Source organism: Bos javanicus, chromosome 5 (genome assembly GCF_032452875.1).
Source record: "Bos javanicus breed banteng chromosome 5, ARS-OSU_banteng_1.0, whole genome shotgun sequence".
NCBI classification, from domain to species: domain Eukaryota; kingdom Metazoa; phylum Chordata; class Mammalia; order Artiodactyla; family Bovidae; genus Bos; species Bos javanicus.
The window spans coordinates 114,556,518-114,576,296 of NC_083872.1; the positions used below are offsets into that span (position 1 = coordinate 114,556,518).

Genomic DNA, 19,779 nt, shown 5'->3' on the forward strand with positions numbered 1-19,779 from the left:
TTGGGCTAACCTGGCTCACGGATGCATCCAGTCTCCCTGTTCTCTCTCTTCTCCACCTCGGAAATCTAGGTTTGAACCTGGTTCTCATACTCTGACTTTCAAACTCAAGTTAAGTTTAGGTTATGAGGGTTCCTGGCACTCCCCACCGCCTTCCCTCCATATACACCATCAGTCTGGAATCGCTGTTGGGCAAATAATGTAAAATAGATTCTGTGCATCTGTATATACACTTCTCTCTCTCTCACACACACACACAGCTCAGGCAGCAGGAAGGCCCTCAGAGCACAGGATAATGCAGCCAGAAGAACCTTAGCTATAATCTAGGTTCATTCCTCAGGTTATAAATGAGGAAACTGAGGCCCAGAGAAGTCTGCCGACGGTCAGGAGCTCATTAGGAGCAGAGACTGGACTCTGACTCAGGATAAGCAGGTCCAGGACTTTCCCACATGACATGTTGCTTCCAGTCAGCTATGAATAGAGTACAGATGGGTGACAGACAGACAGAAGGACCCAGAGGGGAGCACAAGGAACTCTCAGTAGCTATGGCGAGGGCCATCACCCGGGGGCAAGCCTGGGGAACTCCTGGAATGCCCTCCTCTCTTCATGCTTCTGCTTCACCCTAGCCCGTCTGCCCCTCAAGAATGTCCACTCTGAATTACTGCTCTGGCTGGCATCTGGGTTCTAAATCTGCATGGGGAGACCTCTCTAAGAGAACCACTTCCCTCCAGGACTGTTCCTCCCCAAGGTTCCAGCCTGCCCCTAAAGGGAGGCATCAAAAAGAAATACAACAGAATCATGTCCCTACACACACACACACACACACACACACAGAGCAGGTGGCATCCTTTCTCAGAATGGTTGTATCTGCTCAGGTCAACAGCCCACCCTCTACAGCTGCCCTAAGGATGGTGGATCAGGGGCCAGGAGGCAGTCAGCATAGACCAAAGCCAGTCATTAGACAGCCAGGGGCCAGGAGGAACATCAGGCCAGTGGACCATCCCCTTCTGGAGAAGTGACCACAGCGGGAACCCCGAGAGGGGTGGCATAGCCTCAAGGGCAGGAAGCCAGAGACCAGAGATCTGCACGTTCCAGGGGAGAGGACCAGGGCCACTTCTAAGACACGGCCAGACGGGGCAATGGGCCACACTTACAGCTCTTCCCACTTCTCAGGGGTCAAACTCCCTGGGGCTCTGAGGTCCCCGTGCCCCCAATCTCACACCTAGGCAGGCGTCCTCGTGGGATGAAAATGGATGGATGTTAGCCAAGGGGCAGTAGAGGCACCTCCCAACACAATTTTTTTTTTAATTGTAGTTTTTTTTTTTTTTTAAAAAAACCCTTTATTTGGGGGGGGGGGTCGTGCCCTGTAGCATGCGGGATATTAGTTCCCTCAAGAGGGATCAGGGATTGAACTCAATCCCAGCATTGGAAGTGCAGAGCCTTAACCACTGGATCGCCAGGGAAGTCTCCCAACACACTTTTGAAACATGTCTTTAGGTGGGGGCTGGGGAGAGGGCAGGCAAGTTGGAGGAGAGGGAGAGGGCACACAGCCCAGGGGCTCCTGCAATTTCCCTGGCCCCAGTCCTGGCCTGGACAGCCCAGCACAGCCCTCCCCTCCCATCACAGGTGCTCGCTCTGACACGAGTTGTCTTAGAGCAGCACAAGGCTTGGATGGGGGTGCAGACAGATACAAGCAGACAGACAGAGAGAGGAAGACAGGCACATACAGGAGCAATCCAACGGGGCTGAAGGAACCAGGAGAGATACCCACAGACGGTGGGGGTGTGGCAGTGGGCCCCAGTTTCCCTTGGGGCCACAGGGGGAGAAAACAGCTTGGCTTCAATTGTGGAATAGTTTCAATGGCCCGGCATCCTCACTCAAGGGTTAACTCCCAGGAATAGACTTCCTGCTGCCAGACACAGACCTCAGGGATCCGGGCAGCGGGCGCAGCCAGGGGACCATGGTGCAGCCGGGGAGAGCGAGGCAGGGTCTCTTCTCTCGGAGGACCGAAAGAAGGGAAGCTCCTCTGAGGGACAGGGTCAGACGTGGGAGGGGAGAATGTGTCTTCAGCTTTGTGGAAGACACCAGAGAGAGCAGGAGGGGATGGGGTGTGCCCAGGTCCCTTGAAATCCGTGGGGAACCCCGACCTCACCTCTGCTGCCTGCCCACCTACCCACCGGCAACCCCCAGTCTCCTGCCTGTCTCTGGTGGACCCCCTTAGGGTGTTCCATCTCCCCGCCCTCTGGCTCCAAGCTTCTCCTTTCCTCCGTGTCTGTTCATCTGTCCACCGCTTTCCAGCCATCTCATCCTTCCCTCCTTCCCTCGGTCTGGCTGGCTCCCTCCCCCCTCCCCCGCCCTCCCCCCTTTCTCCTGCGCCCCCCTGGCTGCACCTCTCTTTCCCTCTCTTCCCATCCCTTCCTCCCGCCCGCCTTCACATCTCCCTCTTTTGATCTTTTTCCTTCCAGATGCTCATCTGCCTCCTGCCTACTCCCTTGGGTTTCCTCCTTGCCTGCTTCGGTCTTTCTGGTCTCTACTCTTTCAGTCCGTCTTTCTCCGGGATTTTGTTCCCTGCGTCCTTTTGTGTACCTCCGTCTCTGTCCGTCTGTCTCTCCGTCTCCCACATCCTCCTTCTCTTTCTCTCGGGGTCAGTCCTCTTTCCCTTGCTCCCCTCCTCGGGGGTCTCCCCTCCCAGCCTCCCTTCTTCCCTGGGAAGGGGGGAGCTCCCGTCCGGCTGGGGTGGGGGTCCCCACTCCCTCCCGCCCTTGGGCGGTGCGCCGGGGCTGGCGGCGGAGCCCCTCGGCGGGCCGTCGTGCTTTCTTTCTTCCTCCAGCCCTCACACACCACCCCCCGCCCCAGCTCCCCCGGGGCCTCGGCCACCCGCCTTCCCTGCTTCGGCCCCGCTGCGCTCTGGGAGCCCCCGGGCCGGCCCGGGCAGCGCGGAGGGGGCGCTCCGCGGCCGGCCCCAGAAGTTACTTTGCAGAGTCAGGGCGGGGCTGCAGCCCTCCCGACGGCGCGTGGCTGGGGGCCCGCCCGGGACCTCGCCGCCCACCGGGTCGGGGCTTACCTGGGAGCCCGCTGCCCCCCGCCAGCCGCCCGCGCGCGCCCAGGGCGAGCAGCACACACAAGTGCCAGCGCACGGCCGCCGCGCCCATGCTCACTGCGGGCCGGGCCGGGCCGGGCGTGCGGGGCGTGCGGGGCGCGGGGACCCCCACCGACCGGCCGCTCGCCGAGCGCTCCCAGCTGCAGGCTCCGAGGCCAGCGCTCCGGCTCCCGGCCTCCGAGCCGGCGCGACTGATGAGGTGACAGCCGCGCGCTCATTGGCCCGCTGCCGCCGGGGGCGGGGCTCCACGCGCCACCACCCAATGGGCGCCGGCCGCCGGCCTGGGGGGAGGGGCGGGAGTCCGGGGGCGTCTCCCTCCTCTCCCTGCCGGCGGCAGGTGGGGGCTAGGGGCCCCGATCGACCGGCCGCCGGGCGCACGGTCTAGGCCGGGCCGGAGCCACCTCTGAGGCTGCTCCCTCCCTCTGCCCCCTGCTCCTACGTCCCGCCCTGTCCGTCGAGGGTGGCCGCTCCTTAGGGGGCAGCACCCATCCACCAGCACGCTCGCGCGCGCGCGCGCGTACACACACACACACACACGCACACACACACACTCTAGGGAGAGGAGGGGGCCTGCCCACCGGCTCTGGAGGTCGAGAAAGGCCCCGGAGGCATCCATTTGTATCGAAAGAAACGCAGACCGCTCGAAGCAGAATTGCTCTTTCATCCATTTCGTAAGTGTTTATTGAGCACCTACTGTGTGCAACTTCCCTGGTAGCTCCGACGGTAAAAGCGGCTGCCTACAATGCGGGAGACCAGGGTTCGATCCCTGGGTCAGGAAGATTCCCCTGGAGGAGGAAATGGCAACCCACTCCAGTATTCTTGCCTGGAGAATCCAATGGACAGAGGAGCCTAGTAAGCTAACAGTCCATGGGGTCTAAGCTAACAGTCCATGGGGTCACAAAGAGTCCGACACGACTTGAGCGACTTTACTTTCACTGTGTGCCCAGCACTGGCAAGGCAGCCGTGAAGAAGACAGGCAGGAAAACCTTCTGAAGATCGTTTTCACATTTACGTTCAAAACAAACCAACTTTTTACCACTCCCCAAAAGACAATGGCCTATAAATGCGCTTGTCCTAGGACAACCGCGGGATCCGTGTCTGCAAGGGGGCGCGGCGAAGATTCTGTGTCTGCCTCGCGGTCAGTCTTGGCTGCCGCAGCTTGTCTCAAGGCTGATGTCTTACACAGCAAAGTTTGATGAGCCCCCGCCCCCAGAATGCAAGGTCCCGCGGGATGGTGGGCTGGGGGTGGGAAGACCAAGCAGTCGGGTCATTCCACCCAAGAGTTGCTCTGGCGGGGCCTGGGGTCTACACCTGACTCCTTTGAGACCTGGATCCAAGACCCCCTGCCTAGCGGGCAAAGTTGGAAATAAATGGCCCTTCTCAGCCCCAGGCAGGACGCTTGAAGGCAAGAAAGTTCAGCAAACCCCAAGGCCCATCTCCTTGACAACCACCAATAAGAGCTTCTTTTTTCGTCTCCTGCTCTCCAGGTCTACTGAAAGACAAGACTTCCCTCTTTTTGCCCACTCTGCTTGCGCCAGTACACACCCAAGTTTCCTCTCCACATTGGCTCCCTTCCCTGCCCCCCAACACACCCACACACGCAGGTACACCCTCCAACACACCCCCTCAGGCATACAGGCTCTCGCACTCATATACATCCTCACCAACACCCTCGCACACAATCCCACACTTTAAACATGCAACCTCTCACACACAAATGGGTGACTGCACACACACTCCCACAACCTTCTGGAGGCAGTCTCCACAGCCCTGGAAGTTAAATCGGTGTCCAGCCACCTTTGCTCCCTGTCTGACCTCGTATCACGGACAGCCTGGGGCACTAGCCTGGGGGCTGAGGCAAGGGGTCCCCACACGGGGGGACCAGAGAGGGTTAGCCCTCTCCCCCATCACACTTGACATATTGTGTATGGTTGTGCTGGCCGGTGGTTTAATTTGGGAGACCCTGTTACCAGGCTTTATTTTGCCCTTGCGTGGCTTTGGGTTTCTGGAGGAGACACACCCTCAGAACATAGGTTTCTGCATGATGCACACTGTCCTGTGCATTAGATAGCAGAGTAACAAAGGTGAGTTGGGGCGGGAGGGCAGGTCCTTTCAGGGGCTCGAACCGACTAGAAACAATGCTTTTTAATGGGCTTCTTCAACAGCAGCCCCTCATCCCTGGCCCGGTGCCCCCCAAGCTTGATGGTAGCAGGGGGTTCTTATTTTGGGCTCCGTCGTCCCAAATCAAGGAGGCAATGGAGGCAGGATGGTGGCCTGTTAGGCTGTGGCCCTCCCAGAACCCAGAGGCAGCTCTCAGTGACACCAAGTCCTGTCCCCAGCTAGCCTCGCCAGAGTGTGCAGAGAAAAAGTCATTCCTTCCAAGAGATGATGGTCTGTGCAGAGGAGTCAGGAAGCAGAGAGGGCTGGAGAGGAGACACACTCCTAAGTCCCCCACAAATGCACTCAAGGACATGGCAGAGAAAGAGGTGGTTGGTTCTGGCACAGGGGTGGTCAGGGAGGCCTCCCGGGGCACAGGACCCTAGAATTGGGCACCAAGGGTGAGGAGGAGATTTCTGCGATGGACAAGGCTGTGTGCAAGGTCAGCGGGAGAAGGTGGGGACCTAGGAGTGAGTGTTCTCAATGCATCTCACAAACTGTAAAGCGCTGCACAAGGCTGTTGGTGACACAGAAGCCAGCTGCTCACAGAGACGGTGGTGCCTGGGCAGCTGGTGGGGTGAGATCCCGTTTGTCTGGACTCCAGCAAGGGGTATCTTGAAACTAGATACTAGTTTCTCATCTAGAAACTGAGCTGGGCGAGTGAGGCCTGGACATGGATGAGACAGTCGCCTTGGGAGGGAACACTCCATGGCTCCCTGTTGCCTACCAAGCAACGCTGAACACTCTGTGGGGCTCACAACGCACCCTTTGCCCTCCCCAGTGGTCCTCTCCTCAACAAACCAATGCAAAGAGGGCCCCACAGGCATCCTGTGTTCACAGCTCTCAGTCTCTGCCAGGATCACCCTTGATCTTCACAAGGCTCACCCCTCTTCTTCTGCCCCACCCCCACCCTCAAGCAGGGGGTAGGTCCTCCTCTGGGATCCAACAGGCACTGCCGCTTTCCCATCAGAGTCCAGCTCACCCTGGGTTTCATATTTGTCGCCTCCCAGCCTGGGGGTTCCTGAAGGTGGGGCTCACAGCTGATCCGCGTCTGGAGTCACAGCTCCCACCTGGGACCTAAGGAATGATTGTTGGATAAATGAATGAATGGACAAAGAAACAAGGCAGACATCACTTAACTGAGGATTTGCATCACCCCAGGGAGTGGATAAAGCTTATTTTGGCTGTTTGACAGGGCCCTGGGGCGTGAATCCAGCTGCCCACACACTCCTGGTCACCTCCATCCTCGGTGCCCACAGGGAAGCTGGGCTGGCCAGCAGGACCGCTGTCCTCTGGGGCCCTTTGGCGCCCCCTGGTGACAGAGGCTTGCGCAGAGGCTGACCTGAGTACTTCTCTTCTGCCAGACAGACACACAGCCTGGGCCACTGGACGCCAGCCTGCTGACTCCAGCCCTCCATGTAAGAACACCTTGCTTTTGTTTTTACTTCCTCATGAAAAAGTCTCTTGATTCCTAACAGTTGTTCTTTAGCCACAGAAAGTTCTTTGAGAAAATAAAGTTTAAGCATAAAATGTCACTGCAGGGATGTGAAAGCCTTGATCTTGATGACTTTAGAGGCTTTCGTTATCCTCTCTTATTAAAAATGAACGTTCATAGTCATACCACTTCGTGTTTGCATACTTCTTTAGACCTTGAAGGCTCATCCTTTCTGTAATCGGTAGGTGACTATGGGGGCTTCTCTCTCATGCAACTGGTGGCTCAGTGGTAAAGAACCTGACTGCAATACAGGAGATGGAGGTTTGATCCTTGGGTTGGGAAGATCCCCCTGGAGAAGCAAATGGCAACCCAGTCCAGTATTCATGCCTGAAAATCCCATGGACAGAGGAGCCTGGTGGGCTACAGTCCACGGGGTTGCAAAAGAGCCGGACACGACTGAGCAACTAAACAGCAGCAGGTGACCAGGGGCCCCATGGACCAGGCTCCTCGGCTCCAGCTCTTATTTTCAAATGAGGGTCTCAGTCCCCAGAAGCCGGGGACGTCTCCAGCTCATGTTCCAGACTCCTCTGAGATCACTGGCCTCAGATTCAGCACTCAGGGTATTCTGACCTCCTGGCTCTCTCTGTCCCCAGTTATAGCAACAGGGACAATGTAAGCAGTGTCCCTGTGTTCCTAGCATTGTGCCCAGATGTCTTGTGTGTTACATCACTTATCCCGAGAGGTAGAAACTGCCACCATCCCCACCTTACACCTGAAAAAACAAAGACCCACGCCACTTCTTTGGGGACCACAGAGCCAGCTAATGGCAGACATGGGATCCGAATTCAGCTCTGTGCAGCTCCTGAAGACAGGCTCCAAGCCACTGCCTGCGTGCTAAGCCGTTTCAGTCGTGTCCAACTTTGTAACCCCATGGACTGTAGCCCGCTAGGCTCCTCTGTCCATGGGATTCTCCAGGCAGAAATAGTGGAGTGGGCTGCCATTTCCTTCTCCAGGGGATCTTCCCTACCCAGGGATCGAACCTGTGTCTCTTATGTCTCCTGCATTGGCAGGCAGATTCTTTACCACTAGCACCACCTGGGAAGAGCTGATAATAAAACCCACTCGGAAGGCATTAGGGCACTCCTGGCTGTAACACACAAAGTATGTTTTGGTTTCCATATTGAGAAAGGAGGTTTTTACATAGCAGACAAATTGTAACAGTTCACAGTTCATATGGCTGATTTTAGGTACTAACCAGTTTCATGCTCACCCATCTATCTAACAGTTCCTCCCTTCCCAGTTTATTTTCTTATCTAGGATGGCAACAAGTCACTCTAGGATCCTGGGAGGGGTTGTGTAGAAGTGGGAAGTGATGGGGAGGTGATATGACACACACACACACCATTCCCCCCGGGGAAGTGACTCAAGCTGCAAGGCCATACATGCAGGGAACGCTGCAAATGAAACCTGGAGACATCCCAGCATCACAGAGCGGAGAAACTTCCGCCTGAAACCCAGATCTGCTGCCCCACGGCCGGGCCCACCAGAGCCCCCTTAGGCACCTCAAAGTCGCCAACTGGGCCCTCACCTCCTCCTGCCTAGGCCTGCTCCTCAGGACTGGCATCTCTCCTCTCTCCTCACCCACCAAGCCCTGTCAATGAATGGCATATCACTTCTCTCCATCCCCAGGGGCCGCTGGCTTTGATGAAAGGACACCAGCTTCCGCCCTCATGACTCCATAGATGGTCACACCCACACCCATCAGAGTAGCGGAGTCAGTGCTCAAAGGCAGACTTGACCTCTCCAGTCCTTGCTGCCTACAGGACACCGTCCACTCAAGGCCGTGGGAGAGAGATTTCCCTGGTGGTCCGGTGGCTAAGACTCCACGTTCCCAATGCAGGGGGCTTGGGTTCAATCCCTGGTCAGGGAACTAGATCCCGTGTGCCACAACTAGAGAGCCTTCGTGCGGCAGCTAAGACCTGGCCCAGCCAAAAAACCAAAAAATGCTGTGGGAGGTGGGCCTGTCCTCTGCCTGGGAAAGTCCTTGCCTCCCCTCCACCCTGCATTGCCTCATGCCTTGAGCCACAGATTTTTCTGCTCCCTTCTGTCTCAACAAAATTCCCCATTCCTGTGTCTGACGGACTTAGACTCAAGGCTCAGGAGCTCTGTCCTGCCTGCGACTTTGTGGAGTGAATCCAGCCGCCCATCTTCTCCTGGCCCCCTCCATCCTCTGTGCCCTGAGGGCACGCTGGGCCTGCCAGCAGGACGGAACCTGTGACCTGGGGACCTTGGTCTTGCAGAAGCCCTCGCCATGGGCACTGGTTCCGCTCTGAAACCTGGAACTGATTGGCTAGAAGATTTTTCCTTCACTTAGGTCAAGATGTTGGGGTGGGCAGGTGAGTTAGACTTCCTGGTCACCTAGTATCCCTTGCAGACCTTAAGCCAAGACTTCAGTAGTGAACAGGTGGCTCTGGTTGGGCCATTCATTGTATTTTATGCCCCAGCTATAAAGTTCGTCCAGGGAGAAGGGGGTGACGGGATGAGACAGTTAGATAGTATCACCGACTCAATGGACATGAGTTTGAGCAAACTCTGGGAGACAGTGAAGGACAGAGAAGCCTGGCGTGCTGCAGTCCATGGGGTCGCAAAGGGTCAGACACGACTGAGCGACTGAACAATAAGAACATGTGACTAAGTGAAGCCCATCAGATGTCTGCCCGGGGGTTCTCTGAGTGGGGCTGTTGAGGTGTATCTACTTCCGTACATGGGCAGAGAGCAGTGAGGATGGGTGTCGGAGCTCCCCGTGGCTGTGGTTTTATTGCCCTGCAGACAGCTGGCCTCAGGGAATGAATCCGTCAGAGAGCGGAGGAAAGAAATGGGAAGGGCCAGAGAAGAGACAAAGAGAGTAGAGAAGGCCATGGACCCCCCTCCATCATCTCAACCTCCTCTGCCCGTTAAGGTCACTAGCTGGCACTCTTCCCAGTGACACTGCCCATGGACGCCACTTGCTTGAGATGCAAGCATCTCTAAAAACCCAAGCCAATACAGCCCTCCAAGGAGACAGAGCCATCAGGAAGCCAGACAAGGGCTTCATGGCTGCAGACAGGATGAGACCCCTAATACTAGGTAGCAAGCAGGGACCCCATGAATGAATGAGGGGGTGATCGGTTTTCTTCCTTCCCTCCCACGTCCAGCAAGTGGTCTGGCAGGGCAGGCACTGAAAACAGGCGTAGCAGTGGCGACGTCTGCCTGGAATCCCCTCAAACATTTTCTCTCGGGCTAATTGTTGGCAGCAATCATAGACAATCAGGAGGCGACGATGCTGGTCAGCGACATCCCAGAGCGGGTCTCTCAGGATCCAGAAAGTCGAAGGTGCATGTCCCAGGGACCCATGGCTTTCCCATCTTCCAGGGTCTAGTCCCAGACTGCCATTTGCATGGAAGATGCTGGCCCTTCTCTGGTCCTAGGGCCTAGCCTAGTTCAACTCCAAGACTGTCCTCAACACAAAGGAGGAAGAGCTTGTGTGACCACAATAAAGGTCTCCCAAGAGCCGCCCTTGGCATGCTGCAGCCGGTCCTGGCTCCCATTCACAATGAGCCATTGTGGTTTTTCTGCCTGACATCCTTATCTCCCAGGACTATGGGGGGCGGGAAGGAGACTGCTCCAGGGAGCTTGGGTTCTCCCGCCCTGCCCTAGGGTCAGCAATGTGCTTTGATAACTAGCCAGGCCAGGCTGATATTGACAATGGGCATTTGCGCAAGACTTTACCAGACTCCTTCACACCCATCATCCTGTTTGATCCTCAAAGACAAAGGTTGAGATCACGTGTCTCATAGCCTGTTTTGCAGGCGGAGAGCCTGAGTCCAAGAAAAGAAAATACCCCCCACTGTAGACTGCACTGTTGTTTGGTCACTAAGTTATGTCTGAGCTGTTAGTGACCCCCATGGATGGTAGTCCGCCAGGCTCCTCTGTCATGGGATTTCCCAGGCAAGAATACTGGAGCGGGTTGCCATTTCCTTCTCCAGGGGATCTTCCCAATTCAGGGATCGAATTCACGCCTCCTGCATCACAGGCAGATTCTTTACGGGTGAGCCACGAGGGAAGCCCATAAAGTGCATTGGCTCCACCTAAATTCTTAGAGAAAGGAGAAGAGTTATCTAGTTGTTGTGCTATTGTCCAAAAGAGACAGACGAGTTATTTCCATTAGGAAGACATTTACTGGGAATTCCGTGGCAATGGCTACCCACTCTAGTGTTCTTGCCTAGAGAATCCCAAGGATGGGGGAGCCTGGTGGGCTGCTGTCTATGGGGTCGCACAGAGTCGGACATGACTGAAGAGACTTAGCAGCAGCAGCAGCCAGTGGTTAGAACTCGGCCTTTTCACTGCTGCGGTCCAGGATCAATCAAAAAAAAAAAAAAGGGAAATTTACTAAGCAATGACTTCCTGTGCTGGACACTAAGAACACAGGAAGAGACCTGGACCCTGTTTAGGAAGAGCTCAGGTTAGAGAGGGATACCCTGGCTCATGAATTCTGCAGGAAGCAGCCAAAATTTCTGCCAGAGGGCCCTGCCTCTTAAATCCACCCTTGCTCCTCTTTGCTTTACTGCAAGTCTCCTGCAAGCGACCACATGAATTGGTTTTAAACCGGAAAGGACAGAACTAGGTAAGCAGCTGCGTGTCCTCAAGGACGTTCGGCTTCAGCTTCCGCACATGTAAGACAAGTATAGGAAGCTCTCGTCATAAGTGCTCAGTGAGGACTTCCTGGCGGCCCAGTGGTCGAGAATCCGCCTGACAATGTAGGGAACACAGGTTCAATCCCTGGTCTGGGAAGGTTCCACATGCCCTGGAGCAACTAAGCCACGACTACTGAAGCCCCCCAGCCCTAGAGCCTGTGCTCCACAACGAGAGAAGCCAGCACAATGAGAAGCCCACAGACCACAACTAGGGAGAGCCTGCACACAGCAACCAAGACCCAGAGCAGTCAAACAGAATAAAAGAACAAGTGCTCAGCAAGGGAGAGATGAGACGAGGCACGTGAAGCTCTTGGCATCGTTGTTGGCATGCAGCTGACACTCAACAGAAACTGAAATAAATTTTAGACAGGATAGAGTAAGTGTCAAGAAATCGGTGTAAAGAAAAGTTCAGGGAGGGCCAGCTTGGCAGAAAGAGGAGCATGGCTTAGAGTTCATTGGTTGTGACAGAAGGTGGCCCTGGATACCGTAAACCACACAAGATCTATAGGAAAGAAGGGGATGCCTTACTGGCGGGGAGGGAAGGGGCTCAGATCAATCCCAAACTCCTTGTGGTCACAGGAATGAATTCATAATGGACTGGAGTCAATAGGCAAAGGATGTGAATAGGTAGTTTACAGAGGAGGAATTCCTAAAGGACAGAGTATTTCCAGAAAGAAAAAAACAAAACAAAATGCTAACTTCACTCCTATCAAAGGGGCCAACTAGCTCAATGAGACTTGCAAAAAAGACAAATATTAGTAACACTCAGTGCTGGAGAAGCTGCAGGGAGATGGACAGTCTTGGGCACTGTTGTGGGAAGTACACTGGCACTTCTCTGTCAAAACTTTGGTCTTTCCTCACCTCTAGGGTGGGGGTCTGAGTGAGGAGGGCACACACAGGAACGTTCTCGGGGTGCTGGAAATGTTCTATACTTTGGTCTGGGTGGGATGACAGAGATACATCCCTGCATATCAAATGTACTGAGCTGACTGTTATGCACCTTACCCTATGTATTGTATAAAAAAGGAAAAATGAAATAAAATGCAAAATCACCTTTGATCAACCATTGCCCATCCAAGAATCTCTATCCCTTGCTCATGGACAGAGGTAGCTGCTCCAGGATGCTCAGGACCCAATCATTAGCAACAACTCTTGAAAACAACTCAGATATCTTTCAGTAGGGGAAGGCTGGAGGAAATGGTGGCACAGACACAAAAGAATATTAATATGCAGCCATGAAATAGCATTTCAGAAAAAATGTTCCTGATGCATTGTGGCAAAAGCAGGTTTTCAAACAAGATCTGCGATGCTGCGCTTGCAAAAAGCACAGAAACTAAAAATCCCTCTCTGTTTGTGCTTGTGTATTTGTATAAAGTCTCAAAAAGGGACATCCAAGTGTGAACAGTGGTTTCCTCCAGCGAGAGGGATTAGGGAGCCGCCACTGGGATCTTTGAGTCTACTGTGTCCCTGTGTGTCATGGAATTGTTTTGCAATGGGCAGTCACTACTTTTGCAATTAAAAAAAAATCCCACAGAAATAAAATCAAGCAGGAGAGGTGCCTGGCACACAGTAGGTGCTCACTAAATAGCTGATAAAGGGCAAAGCTTCGGTTGCCCTGAGGTTGCTAAAGCTTCTCCTTCAGACTGCCTGCTCCCACCGGGGTGGGCCCGCATGACCCTGTGCCAGGCTCCCCCAGGGCCCTGGGATGTTCCTGGAATGGATGCTAGGGGAAGCTTGAAGCCGGTGGCCACATTTCCCTGGGGACTGCTGCTCTACAGCCAGAGCTCTGCTGGGTTGGCTCCAATTTTTTATTTGTAGGGAGATTAAGAAAAAGTAAAATAAAACATATAAAGCGACCCAGCCATCCTTTCCAAGTCCACTGCGGGTGGATGGTGGGGCTTGGGGCGGGCCCGGCGCCTGCAGAATAGCCGGCCACAAAAAAACAAACACACGATCCTGGGGCACAGAAGCGCTCTATATGCGCGCCCCTCCTCCCGTGCGGTCCCTCGGCCTCCGCGCGCCATCCCCTCCCCTCCCCTCCCCTCCCCCTCCGGGAGCCCCTCCCCCAACCCCCAACCCTCCCCGCCCCGCCCCCAACCCCGCCGAAGACTTTTTGAAGTTGATCAATGAAACATGTTTTATTTACGGGCCCGTTCCTGGGCAGAGACTGTGCGAGGCCTTCGTTAGTTCCACATAATGAAAGAATGGGCCGATTCAAGGGGGCTTGGGAGAGAAAAGAGGGAAAATTAGAGTTCGGTCTGCTCACTTAAAAGAAGAAGAAGAAGGGGGTGGGGGAGTAGGGGAGAAATTGTGGATTTGCTAAATAAAGCTCCCGGGCTGCATTCAGGGCCCGCGGAGAGGTCCCGGCTCAACCCTCTGAGTCCAGACAATGTGGGCCGGAGACTGGCCGGCCGGCGGCTCGCATTCCTCCCCGGGCTGGAAGGGCAATGGGCTGTTTAAATTGCTACTTAAGTTTCCAGCTGTTTTACCAGTGATTTGCCCAACCTAATAGCTCTTTAAGGCTTTAAACAAGAAAATAGCTCTTCTCACGGCTCAAAGCAGCGGCGCTGGTTAGCTCAGACGGCGCCCATTGTCCGAGGCTTAAACCCTTCTCTGCGCCGAGTCCCCTCCCCCCTCCCCAGCGGTCCCAGACTTTGTCCAGCTCGTGGAGGCTATTTATCCTTTTAAGATGCTGGTTTTCTGGGCTTCTGTCCAGAGGACTTCTAAATAAGTCCTTATTTGAGGGGACTGCCTGTCTGCTGCCCTTACATGTCCCCCCAACAAGTTAGTGACAAATTGTAAATTTCGTAGGACCCTAGCGCCTACTTAGTGGGCACCTACTGTGTGCCAGACCTTGGGTCCCCTCGTCCCGTTTCATTCTTGCCCTGGTCTACAAGGACGTGGTCCAGCTATGGGCACAGCTTTACGATGGGGACCCAGACACAGTGGAAGGAACCCACCTGGCCAAGTTCACACAGAGGCATAGAGCCGGGTCAGGCTGGTCTGATTTCCAGGGTCTAGATGCTTAACCACCACCTGCTACTAGGTAGCCGTGGAAACTTGAACAGGCCACGGGAGGGGACTCCTGGGATGTGGGTTCTAGCTTGGTGCCTCTGGCTGTGGACATTCAGAGGGCCCAGTTTCCAGGGAGACCGCAGGGGTTGTGGGGAGTGGGCAGGACAGGAGGGGACCACGGGGAAGGTGATGGTAGGGGATCTGACCTCATCCATCCCAGTCCAGAACCTCCCTCTAATTGTCTGAAAATAATTCTCTATCTATTATGACTTAACTGTGTGTGTGTGTTAGTTGCTCAGTCATGTCTGACTCTTTGCCACCCCACGGACTCCTGTGACCACCAGTCTCCTCTGTCTTTGGGATTCTCCAGGGAAGAACACTGGAGTGGGTTGCCGTCTCCGTTGTCCAGATGACTCAACTCTAATGAACTAAAAACCACGGTTGTTTTTCTGACTATAAAAGCCATACATGTCAATTGTGGAGACCTTAAAAAAGATATCAAAATAAATAGAGAAGCACCTGTTAAACGTTTAGGGTGCTGCTCAGCTGGGAGTGAGCACTCACTCTGTGTAAGCTGTCATCATCTTTGTCATCTGTGCTATCCTTTTTTAAAAAGAATTTTATTGAGTATAGTTGCTTTAAAATGTTGTTTGTTTCTGCTGGACAGCAAAGGGAATCAGTTATACATGTACACATAACACCTCTTTTTTGAAATTTCCTTCCCATTCAGGTCACCACAGCACACTGAGTAGAGTTCCCTGTTACACAGTAGGTTCTCATTAGTTACCTGTCTTATACACAGTATGCCAATCCCGATCTCCCAGTTCCTTCTATTCCCCGTTCCCTCTGGTGTCCATACATCTGGGCTCTATGCCTGTGTCTCTATTTCTGTTTTGCAAATAGGTCATCAGTACCATTTTTTCTAGATTCTACGTGTGTGTGTTAATATACAATATTTGTTTTTCTTTCTGACTTCACTCTGTATGACAGACTCTAGGTCCATCTACATCTTGGCAAACAGCACAATTTCATTCTTTTTTCTGGCTGAGTAATATTCCTCTGTATATATGTGCCACATCTTCTTCACCCACTTCTCTGTTGATGGACAGTCAGGTTGCTTTATCCCTGTTATCCTAATGAAGGCGCTGGACGCGAGAGCACTGTGGTGTGCCTTTCCTCCTGGGCTTTTTCTCTGTGTATTTAAACATACCCAGGCTTGAGCTTAATTTTACTATGCACTGTTTTGCACATGCATACATTTTTTCCCTCTAAATTCATCAAGCCAGGAAGCTGTGATGAAGGCTTATCAAATTTCTCTATTGACCCTATGCTCTCGGATTACACAGTGTAGATTATGAGCAAGATAACCGTGCAAAGGAAGTCATTAGAGATGACCTGGAGATCTTTGCAGGGGAGCAAGCCACAGGAGGCGGGAAAGTCCCCAGATAAGGTACACGTTCAAAGTTCAGTTTGGGAAGTGGAGACTGTGTGTCTGCCCAAACCACAGGCGGAGGTGGGGCCAGAATCCACAGCCTCAAGGCCAGACACAGTTAAGGGGTCCCACTTTATTCCTGCAGGTAATGGGGAGCCACAGATGCTTCTTGAGCAAGGGCTGTGACCAGGATACTTTTGCATGGCCCACACTTAAAACACCAGGAAAGACAGTCTTGAGGTCCAGCCTGCATCCTGGCAAAAAAAACAATGACTGCTCCAACAGAGTAGAAACTGGCTTCCCGGCCTTCCCTGACCACCCGTTGAAGAATGAGACCCAGTCCTGTCTGCCCAGTGGGGCCGTCCTGGAGCCTCTGATGTGACTTTGTCTCTGTATGTGGGAGGGAAGAGCTGGCAGGCGTGGCCTCTCACCTGCTTCTGCCGTCCAGATGCTCACAGGTTACGACCCATTCACTCTGTTATTTGGTGAGCAGGTTTTAGAAGCATCAATTCATTTTATTCCATTTATTTTACAGATAGGGAAGCTGAGGCTCAGAGTGGGGAGGCAATATGGCAGGTAAATGGCAAAGACAGAACTAAGAAATGTTTTAAACTTTTGTACCACGGTTTGCAATTCCTGCTCATCTCTGCCTTATCCCTTGTCTTTTTTCTTTTTTTAAACACATACTTAAAACAATATTAATATTATAATTTTGCTACTGGAAAAGGCACAGGAACACACAGATTGATCGGAGTGCAAACTGCTGTAACTTCATGGGAAGGCGATTTGGTTATATCTATCAAAACTTTTAATACAAAAGTCCCGGTTCGATCCCTGGGTTGGGAAGATTCCCTGGAGAAGGAAATGGCAACTCACTCCAGTACTCTTGCCTGGAAAATCCCATGGACAGAGAAGCCTGGTAGGCTACAGTCCATGGGGTCGCAAAGAGTCGGACACAGCTGAGCGACTTTCACTTTCCATCGCCTAGAATTATTCCTACAAATATAGCCTCATGTGTGTGCAAAGATGTGTGTACAAGGATGTTCACCACAATACTACTTGTTAAAAAACTTTACAAAAATGTGTTTGTTTATTTTTGGCCGCGTCAGTTGCAGCCCCTGGATCTTTGTTTTCATGTGGGCTTCTCTCTAGTCGCGGTGCGCAGCCTCGTGAGCGCAGGCTCAGGAGTTGTGACGCATGGGCTGGGTTGCCTCAATGCAGTCTTAGTGGGATCTTCGTTCCCCGACCAAGGACTGAACTTGAGTCCCCTGCATTGCAAGGCAGACTCTTAACCAGTGGACCGCTAGGGAAGCTCCACTAGGGAACTGCTTCTTATGTCTAGAACTGGAAGAAAAAGAACCAGCAACTCTAAACATCTATAAATGGTGACCGGTTAAATAATCTTTTCTACGTCCACATGTCGAGTATTATACAGCCATACAAAAGAATGGAGGAAACCATTTCATACTCCTGATATCAGTGTGCGAGACTGACTCTTTTCTCTATAAACTTAGGCATTATTTTCAAGCTTTGACATTTTGGCCAGTTTGACAGTTTGAAAAAAAAGAGTATTTTATTGCTTTTACTTCAGTCAGTTCAGTTCAGTTGCTCAGTCATGTCTGACTCTTTGCAACCCCGTGGACTGCAGCACGCTAGGCCTCCCTGTCCATCACCAACTCCCGGAGGTCACTCAAACGCATGTCCATTGAGTTGGTGATGCCATCCAACCATCTCATCCTCTGCTGTCCCCTTCTCCTCCTGCCTTCAATCTTTCCCAGCATCAGGGTCTTTTCAAATGAGTCAGCTCTTCGCATCAGGTGGCCAAAGCGTTAGAGTTTCAGCTTTTACTTACATTTCTTAATTATGAGTGAGGTTGAACATTTTTCATAATGTTGTTCATTTTAAATTCTTTTTGTATGAATTTCCTTTCCATATACAGCTTTTGCCTGTTTTTCTGTTAGGTTTTAAGTCTTTTTCTCACTTGTATGAGAGTTTCCTAAATTAAAGCAATCAGTCCTAAGAAACGTCAGACACTGTTTGACTTTTGTCATGACTTTGCCTATACTGTTTTCTTCACCTAGACATTTAAAAATTTTATGTAAATCATATTTTTTAAACTTTGATTTTTTTTTGGTACAGAAGATATATTTTAAAAAATAGCTGAATCAGTTCTCCTTTCCTTTTTTGAATTTTTTCAATCAATTTAAAGCCTGGATGTTTCTTATCCCTCCAGAGACTTGGCCAATATTACTTATATTTTTGGCCAGTATTTCTAGAATTTAATTTGCTTTATAAATCATTTATTCTTCAGCATATAAAAATGGATTAAAACTTGTACTTTTCCTCACATGGTCTCATATTTATTCAGCCTTCCTTCATTGTTCATTAGTTGGAGAAGACACTGTTATTATAGTTTGAGTTATTTTACAAAGGAAAGAGAGTTTCTCTGCTCTCCATTAATCATGGATTCTAATATCAGAGAGGGATTATTTCTCGTCTCTTTGAAAATAATCTTTGGATTTCTCACTCATTTATTTCCTCAAATGAATTTTATTATGGCTTCTGGGTATCCTGCTTAGAAAGAGCTTTCCTTTCCAAGATTATAAATAACTTCACTTATGTTTCCCTTTAGAATTTTTATGGCTCAATATTTTTTTGTTGAAATCTTGGATCCATCTGGAATTTATTTTGGTGTAAGGGGTGAGGTAGGGATTCGATTTTATTCTTTCCAGATGGCTGACTACCCAGGTATCTCAATGTCCTGCTTTGACTAATAGGTCTCTTCCCTCTGATATGAAATGCCTCCTTTTTTTCCCACGTGCCAAATTCCCACACATATTTCCATGGATTTCTGCACTCTGGGCTGGATTGAGTGTCTAGTTCCTTTCCAATACTAAACTTTAAAAGTTATTGTACTTTCATAATATGTTTTAACATCTGGTAAAGCCAGTTCCCGCTCATTAGTTTTGTTTTTCCTTAGAATTTCCCTGGCTGGTCTCACATGTTTATTTTTCCAGATGAAATTTGGTATCATTTTGTCAAGTTCCAAAAAAAAAATAAATAAATAAAACCCGTGTTGGTTTAAGACCTTTCCTACCAATGAATATACCTCCCCCACCCCCCGATTATTGTTATTAACCTTTTGTTAGTTCATTTTTCTCCATGTTAACTTTTTTCTGTGGTACAGAAGATTTTTTGTCTTGATACAGCCCAACCCTTTCTCCTCTGCTTAAAAAAAATATCAATAATTTTAAGAGCTTGAAAACATCCTATTCCTTCAGAGATCTGGTCAATATTCACTTATATTTTTGGCCAGTCTTCCTAAGATCTGCTTTGCTTTATAAACCATTTTTGTTGTGACGATCTGTGAAAGATGGGGAAAATGTATTTAAACTGATTTTTTTAAAAATTTCATTTATTTATTTGGTTGTACTCTTGAGAGTCCCTTGGACTGCAAGGAGATCAAACCAGTCAATCCTAAAGGAAATCAACCCTGAATATTCATTGCAAGGACTGATGCTGAAGCTGAAACTCCAATACTTTGGCCACCTGATGGGAAGAGCTGACTCATTTGAAAAGACCCTGATGCTGGGAAGGACTGAAGGCAATCAGAAGCGGATGGCAGAGGAAGACATGGTTAGATAGCATCACTGACTCAATGGACATGAATTTGAGATAGTGAAGGATAGAGGAGGCTGGCTGGCTACAGTTCATGGATTTGCACATAGTTGGAGATGACTGAACACACACACATGCACACACACACCAGATCTCAGCTGTGGCATGCGGGATCTAGTTTCCCAATCAGGGAGAGAACCTGGGCCCCCTGTGTTGGGAGTGTGGGGTCTTAGCCACTGGACCACCAGGGAAGTCCCCTAAACTGAGTTTTTTTCATGTTCGACTTCTTTCA

General features: G+C 51.4%; 1 protein-coding gene across 2 annotated transcripts in view; it reads right to left on the reverse strand.

The window, feature by feature from the left end:
* The window catches only part of SCUBE1 (signal peptide, CUB domain and EGF like domain containing 1), a 128,618-nt gene extending 125,442 nt beyond the window's left edge, over positions 1-3,176 (reverse strand). The window contains exon 1 of one of the 2 annotated variants that reach the window (XM_061418784.1): positions 3,062-3,176. In XM_061418784.1, the coding sequence (XP_061274768.1) occupies positions 3,062-3,149 (88 nt within the window). In that variant the 5' untranslated portion in view covers positions 3,150-3,176. The remainder of the gene's footprint in view (positions 1-3,061) is intronic. The other variant, XM_061418785.1, reaches the window with a different exon arrangement.
* Positions 3,177-19,779: the final 16,603 nt, after the last annotated feature.